Here is an 8,167-nt window from a genome sequence, read left to right as displayed (position 1 = left end):
ATCTGTCAGCCACGTCACAGGCAGGGAAACCCTTAAGTAGGGGCTCTCACACAGAAACGTCACAGCTCATCTGTTTGCAAATGTTCAACAGTCGGCGTTCTCTAAAGCAAGAAAACTCGCACACTATTCACTTCAATCTAGAAAATCACAGTTGCGACACAACAATGGCTCCACCCAGCAAAGACGAAACTTCATTCGTGGTCACACCAGAACAGATTATGCCACCAATCAACCGGTGCTTTGAAAGGCTCTCTGAAGTTCAGTGGAGCGAGATAGAAAATGGCACGTGCGACTCGGGCGTCCAAGCGGTGCTCGCTGATATGATTTCTGAAATCATTCAGATCGCCTCTGTCAGAATCCTTCAAATAAACCTTCCTGTTATTCAGGATCACATGACGAAGGAAGATCCGGAGCCTTTAGGTGCGGGGAAAATAAGCCCGTCCCTCGGAGACTCGATCTCAGCCGCCATCGCCAGCGCTCTTAACGTCCCGGAACAGCAACATGAGAGCGCTGACGAGCTGACACGGATGGTTGAGGAAGAGATCTCCGAAAAGGTCAGCTCAACAATTGCCCTGATCGCAGAAAGCCCTGATTTGCCGCAAGACCCCGCCGTTTATGTTAGCGGCAAATTGAGTAATATTAAAAAGCTGCGCCGCATGGTTTGCCACGCTGCCTCGTGCCTTAAAAGGCACGCACGTAAGCTGCGCTGCCGGTGCGTGTCAAGGGGGTCTGATTCCGGTTCAGAAAGCACGGATTCAAAGGTGTCAGTGCAATCAGCAATCACAGAGATTTCTGTGATTCTGTCATCAAGGAGCTCAGATGGAGAGATGACAGAAGGAGATAAAGGTTCAGATGATGAGGAGAAAGAAATTGAGCTCCCAGACCAATCAGCTCTAACAGAACAAGGCCAAATCAAACCCACTGCAGAGAGCCACAGTATCCGAGCTGCAACCCCAGTAGAACAGGTTGCAGCTGACATTGTAAATGAGATACTTGGAAACCTGGATTCAAGCAGTGAAGAGCTCTGTGACAGCTGTAGCTTACCCAAACCTGCCTTTAATGCAGGATTCATTATCAACAAGGTGAGAGACTTCTTTTCCAAATGTGTGCCGTCCACCTCTCACTCCGGCCTCAAAGCACGCAAACATCGCTTTTGCATGTTTGCGAAAAAACAATTTGAAAAGATGAAAAACGAGCTGAGACAAGAAATAAAGACAAACAGGAAATATTTTGTTTGTCTAAAAAACGTTTGCAAGCAGCCCAAGTGTGACACGGTGCCCTCCGATGAAAGCATAGCTGTCAGCCTCTCAGGGTCAGAGCCTCATAGTCCTCGTCCCCAGAGCGCAAATCAAGCCCCTTCCCAAAATATGCTTCTACGGTACATTCATTTTTCTCCAGTCGACTTTGGCGCCATTAGATCCCACGTTAATCGGTTGTTTGACAAACTAACTAAGAAAGAAGAGCTCTCCATTGAAAAAACCTTGGGAAACTTTAGAAATAGTGGGGCAACCAGAGACTTTACTGTGGACTTAACGGCAAAAGTGTTTGATCTACTGATGACGGATCGAATGTATGAAATCCCCGAACCTCTAATGGGTAGATCCCTCTCAGACACCGTCATCTCCAGGACTCCACGACAAACACAAGGCTCAAAGCGTCCCTATTCTGCTGAAGTCCTCTATGTCCTCGTAGAAGACGCAGTAGAAAGGTTTCTGCAGAAGCTTTTACTCTGGCTGGACAACGAAGACAACGATCAAGTGATTCAAATGGACAAGGTGTCCAAGGCTGTGAATGACATCCGAAACTTTATTAAAAGAACACAGACCCCAAAGCAGGAAAAAGATTCAGCGAGCAGTGGTGAGGAATCTGTACCATCACCTCCAACGTCAAAACCTGGGAGCATTTCTCCAGAAAAATGCTCTCTGGCATCTGATAAGTCTCCTCCAAGACCAAAATCTGGGAGCATTTCTCCAGAAAAATGCTCTCTGGCATCTGATAAGTCTCCTCCAAGACCAAAATCTGGGAGCATTTCTCCAGAAAAATGCTCTCTGGCATCTGATAAGTCTCCTCCAAGACCAAAATCTGGGAGCATTTCTCCAGAAAAATGCTCTCTGGCATCTGATAAGTCTCCTCCAAGACCAAAATCTGGGAGCATTTCTCCAGAAAAATGCTCTCTGGCATCTGATAAGTCTCCTCCAAGACCAAAATCTGGGAGCATTTCTCCAGAAAAATGCTCTCTGGCATCTGATAAGTCCCCTCCAAGACCAAAATCTGGGAGCATTTCTCCAGAAAAATGCTCTCTGGTGTCTGATAAGTCTCCTCCAAGGCCAAAACCTGGGAGCATTTCTCCAGAGAAAACCTCTCTGGCATCTGAAAAGTCACCTGCAACGCCAAAATCTGGCATTGCACCTGCAGAGCATCCAGAAAAATGCTCTGCAGGTGTTTCAGGCTCTCTCATGGTTTCCTCTAAAATGTCAGAGAATGGTTCTGTGTCTTCCGAGGTTGAGAAAACGTCCGATGACCTCGCCTTCTTCCTCTTCGCGAGCGTTCTTATAAAATCTAAATCTAAGACCAAACATTCTGTGTCTCTGTCAGCAGAACTAGACATGGCCATCAACCGTCTGAGAGACCTGATCAAGCCTGAACTCAGCAGCACAGAGTCCACCACGAGTCTCATCAATGACCAGAAACAGTTCATGAAGAAAATAGCCAAATCCCTCATCAGGGAGTTTGGCTCCCCAGAACGTGTCTTACATGCTGCGATGGAAAGTAATTCATCTTTTGATGAGGCTGTGATAAGGCATCTAAAAATCAGCCTGGGAGTCATCCCCAGTCCTCCAAAGAAATCCAAAATTTCCAGGTTCTTTTCAGCGGTGGGAAAAGCTCTGCGAAAGCCCTTTAGGTGGTGCATTAAAGCCAACGATGATTAAAATCACCATCCTGGCTTTCCCCCACTGCCCTGCTTCTTTTAACATTTTGAGGCAGAATTTTAGCACCAAATCAAAATTTAAACCATAACACGTCCCGTGGCTAGCGATGTCTCCGGTCGGGCGACCAAAATCTATCTCAGCCCCGCCCGTCGGGCTATATGATAGCTCATCGGGCTATATGATAGCTCATCAGGGCTGTATGATAGCTCATCGGGCTGTATGATAGCTCATCGGGCTATATGATAGCTCATCGGGCTATATGATAGCTCATCAGGGCTGAGATAGATTTTGGTCGCCCGACCGGAGACATCACTAGCCCCGGGACGTCGGGCTAGCGATTTTGCGAGCCCTGATTTTTAAATTGGCCCTCAAATCCAAATTCTAACAACTGTAGTTCACGCCATCTCGTCTCCTTTTCGATTTCCATCCCCCCAACCGGTCGCAGCGGATGGCCGTCCCTTCTGAGCCCGGTTCCGTGGAAGTTTCTTCCTGTTAAAGGGAGTTTTTCTTCCCCACAGTCGCCTCGTGCTTGCTCAGAGGGGAATCATTTGATTGTTGGGGTTCTCTGTAGTACTGTAGGGTTTTGACCTTACAGTACAAACAGGGAGAAGACTTTGTGATTTGGCGCTTTTAAAATATCTAATTCGGCATGAAATAAAAAAAGAAATCTAAATGAAAATACATTCCAACTTTGTTTGTGTTTTTCTTCTGTTGTCAAATATGTAGAAAGTGTTGCACGTGTGATTTCAGTCATTTTGCATCAACATGTAGCCAACATGTGTCTGTTTGTGATCATGTTGCATCTGTTTTTGTCTGATTTGTGTCGTAGTTTAGTCAGTTTACATCTATTTGTGGACCAATTTAGTTGTCTTGCATGTATTTGTGGCAGAATGTGTGGATCCTGTTGGACAGTTTTGTCTTAATGCTTCACTTTGGTTGTTGGTGTTTGTGCTCATTTTGCTTCTAGATGTAGACCTGCCATCTGAAAATCAGCACCTCGCCCACTTGGACCATTTGCTTTTGGTCCAGGGGTTAGCACCTTTGTTCTTTCACTGACCTTGTGGAGTAACATGAAAACAAGCACAAAGCAGTAAAAGCATCGTCAGTTTCATTGACCTGTAGACTCAAAAAAGTGAAATTTGGTGGTTATTGCATTTACAAGACTCTAACATGTAATTTGAACACAATGAATTTATGTTTCTAAGGTGAACGTAATAAAATCATATAAGATCTACATGAAATTTACCAACTTAGCACCTCTTAAATTTATTCTTGTTGATATGACATGATAAAATCTAACAAGAGTGGTTAGCTGCCTTAAAGACTCGCGATATCACAAGATCACGTGAGATTCTAAACAACAAGAGGCAGGAAAGCACATGGTTTGCTTTGCGGTCATCTCGGAAACATAAGAGTGAATCTATCTTCATCCATCTTGATGAAAATACTTTTTGCACAAAGGTATCATTAGTTTGTCGATTCTTTTCAGTTCTATTTATTCACATTTGTTTTTTTGTTTGTTTTTTTAAAATATCTGTTTGTTTATGCCATTCTAGCTAGCTAACACGTTAGTGCAAGAATATAGCACAATGTCATGCTAGCATGATAGCGTAATATGAAAGACTTAGCTACTCCAAATATAGATATTGTTTATAACTTAACCTCTGCACATAAGCTAGTTTGGCTCTACCACAGAGACTGTTGTGATAATTTTACATTTTACGTGTGGGTTGTTGAAATTTGTAAGTTTGTAAGTTGGAACTGATGGACAGTGGTTTATTTAACAATTTATGTGCTTTTAGTACACTGAGGAGGAAAGACAAAACATGAACAGATATGTTTTCCTGTTTTTCAATTTTTTTGAAATTAAATATTTTTCTACTTAATAAACTTGGAGACTTGCAGTTCCCTCCTGTAAAGATAATAAATGTTTAATCTTATCAGGTGGTGAAAGGTCTGGAGAGCTGGCAGGCCAGTTCATCAAATTCAAGGTGAGCTAATATTTTTCTTAAAAATGATCACATTCCCATGTTAAAAATTTAATATATTCATTTGTAAGTGACATATAGTTTTGAGACCAAGAAAACATTGCATTCTGATTTTATGTACACATCATCTAAACTTTCTTGAATTGGGGGTATGGCATGATTAAATTAATACACAAAGTAAAAAACAATATTAAAATGACAGACTTGTCTAAAATGCATAAATACTATTTGAAAAGATTAAGACTGTAAAACAATAGCCTCTGTATTTCTCACAAATTCCTGGTAATTCAACTAAAAGTTCTTTAATCCCACTGCTAGGTCGTTGAGATGGATTTCCGTATATATTTGTTTTTTTCCCCTCTGTGTATAAAGACTGATGCTGTTGAGATCAGAAGAGAATACATCGCCAAAGGTCTTTGCATGTACCTGAATGAAGGTCCTGAGAAGCTGGTGAAGGATTACCTGGTATGTTAACTTGCCTTAACTAAGGAGATGATCAAAGATAAGCTTGAACTACATACAAAAAGTTTCAGGGGATGGGGTTTTCCTGTAAATTACCGGTGGCTGTAAAAAATACCTTTTAAAATAGGAAAAGTAAGAGCTTTATGTTTCTCACTGGATACTACACGCACCATTCTTGAGTGTTTTATACTAACCTTATTATAATATCATTATAATAACCTCATTCATACACACATTCATACAAGATTTTTATGTAACATTTACACTTCAATGGATGTATCAGGAGCAACTTGGGGTTCAGTATGTTACCCATTGATAGTTTTAGTATCAGATTAGAGAAGCCAGGGATTAAACCAGTAGACAACTTGCTCTACCTCCTGTGCCACAGTCACCCCTATCACAACTCAAGATTTTGAAAGACAGGACATTGTTGAGGTATTGAATGAACTTCTCTTGAGTCAGGAAAAATATCGGGCAGTCATTTTTGATTACATTTACATTATTATAAGGCTTGAATGAATAAAGCTTTTAGGTATTTTACATTAATGTAAAACAGATATGTACTTTTTATTATAATTATTGTAATTAATGTTATTACTATACTTTTATTTATGCAAGTGCATCAAGTTTAAAAACAAAGCTATTTTTGTCATGTCCTTTTCACAGTCTGTAGAAAACCTCAGATGTATTTATATTTATTATATTGACTGGTTTTCAGACATGCTGTTTAAACTGAGGCTCGCGTTTGCTCTGCAGTGAATTCGGGAGGTAAAGATTATTATTGCTAAAGTTGTTCAAATAGCTTATTGTTATCTTCTTCCTGAGCATTTTTTTGGTGTTTTTAAATAATAAACAATAAACCCCTCCCTGAGCCTGGTTCTGCTGGAGGTTTCTTCCTGTTAAAAGGGAGTTTTTCCTTCCCACTGTCGCCAAAGTGCTGCTCATAGGGGGTCATATGATTGTTGGGTTTTTCTCTGTATCTATGAAGTGCCTTGAGGCGACTTTTGTTGTGATTTGGCGCTATATAAATAAAATTGAATTGAATTGAATTTTAAAACTGTTTGCAATGGACATTAGTGAGAAATCATTATCTTTTTTTTTTGTTGTTTTATTGTCACAGGAAGTTGATAAAAATCATCGCCACTGCCATAGCAGAGACAGTCTTTGGAATCTGTGTCATTCGGTCAGAGGGTGCGGAGCCTGGCGATGACCCTCAGGATGTTATGATTGTTCTAGAGGGGGTGGAAGTGATGGGTGAGTTGGGCAATGTAGTTTTTGCAGGGGCAATGTTGCTTGGTCTGGTCTATTCACTGAACCTGAGCTACCCTCTGGAACTCAGGTACCTTTGAGGTCCTGCAGAAGATTCTTGTGGAATTAGATGCACACGAACTATCCAACAGCACACAAAGTACAGGTTCTCAAAACACTATTTTCTCGTTGAGAAATGTTCCCATTACAACAGCTACACCATGTATCTGGACCATGAACCTAAAATAATTGCAGATAGACGATACCATGCATTTTTTTATTGATTTTGAGAAAACACAAAATTGGTGCTCTTTCTTTTTTGAAAGTGCATCTGTTGACCTTCAAAGTAGTTGTATTGGTCATCAGAAAATCACCTGATTCAGCCATTCATTGTTGTTAAAAAAATTGTTTTAACAGGTTAACTTTCCGCTTTGTCCACTACTTTTTTTTTTCTGTTATGTAACTTGCATTTCATGTATTCTTTATACGTTATGTGAAATTTGCTATAAATTCAATAAATTGGAGAAAACAAAAAGATGTGTATGACAAATTTTTATTTACCTTTTAGATGTAATAGTGAAATGTATGTTAACCAGACTCTAGACTTTGTTAAATGCTCCAAAAAATTACTCTTTAAATTAACTTAAAATAATCATGGAAAGAATTTTCACGTGATTAAATTGCTTTCTATTAACATTAAAGACTTGTGTTGGAATAACTTAATTTGTATGAGTTGGTTCAACTCAATTAACTTAAGCTGGGACCAAATTTAGTAAATTAGTTGGAGAAAACCTACTGAATTGAGTTGGAACAAAACTCTTTAAGTTGGATCAACACTATTAAAATATATTGGATCAAAATGCAGTAAATACGTTGATTCATCAATCTTTAATTAAGTTGGTCCAACTTGAGTGCATTAAGTTGGAGTAACAGAATTGCATAGTGCTAAAATAAAGCAATTTAATCACGTGGAAATTCTTTCCATGATTTTTTTATGTTCATTTAAAGAGTTATTATTTTGAGTGTAGACCCTTCTGCCCCCGCTCTTTTATTGCCAACATGAATTTATGGAAACTTTTCTCACTTAGAGTTTCTCCCACGGACTCCCTCCTGTCCGAGTCCCAGGGTCTCACTCTGTAAGCCTCAATATTCTAACTCTTGAGTAGTTGTGACTCTGCAGCCCTGCACACTAGTAATTGTTGCCCTTTCTCTTGCAGCTCCCCACGGTCCCGATTGAGGCTTCCCGGGGCGTTTCTGTTCCCGGTTTCTTCGGCATTAAGTTAGATTCTCGTCTCCTCGGTTGTTCCTTCTCTGTTAAATTAATAAATCTGTACACAGTTCCAGAATAAATTTGTATTGAGTCTCCTTTTGGGTCCCCACAGTGTGTGTGCACCTTGGTTCATGACGATTTATGGACATTTACACTCTGTTTATAAACGTATTTATTGTAGCATAATGCAGCCAACATTCCTACTTCTAGTCCTTCCTCTTACTCAGTGTGCACTACCACTGATCACATTGCTCCTGCTCTTTTATATG

At 40.4% G+C, this 8,167-nt stretch overlaps 1 protein-coding gene across 1 annotated transcript; it reads left to right on the top strand.

The window, feature by feature from the left end:
- Positions 1 to 8: 8 nt before the first annotated feature.
- LOC148102670 (uncharacterized) lies at positions 9 to 3,611 on the top strand. The gene has a single exon (XM_087842334.1). It carries the CDS (start codon positions 81 to 83, stop codon positions 2,928 to 2,930), a length of 2,850 nt encoding a protein of 949 aa, XP_087698460.1. The 5' UTR covers positions 9 to 80; the 3' UTR covers positions 2,931 to 3,611.
- The last annotated feature ends 4,556 nt before the right edge of the window (positions 3,612 to 8,167 follow it).

This window comes from Neolamprologus brichardi, chromosome 6, assembly GCF_056152115.1.
Source record: "Neolamprologus brichardi isolate AB-2024 chromosome 6, ASM5615211v1, whole genome shotgun sequence".
Classification (NCBI taxonomy): Eukaryota; Metazoa; Chordata; class Actinopteri; order Cichliformes; family Cichlidae; genus Neolamprologus; species Neolamprologus brichardi.
Note: the sequence above shows the minus strand (reverse complement) of the source record. Positions and strands in the feature narration are given on the sequence as shown.

Bases quoted from the DNA above. Each gene is read 5' to 3' on its own strand.
- LOC148102670 (XM_087842334.1), top strand. From the start codon at position 81: ATGTTCAACAGTCGGCGTTCTCTAAAGCAAGAAAACTCGCACACTATT.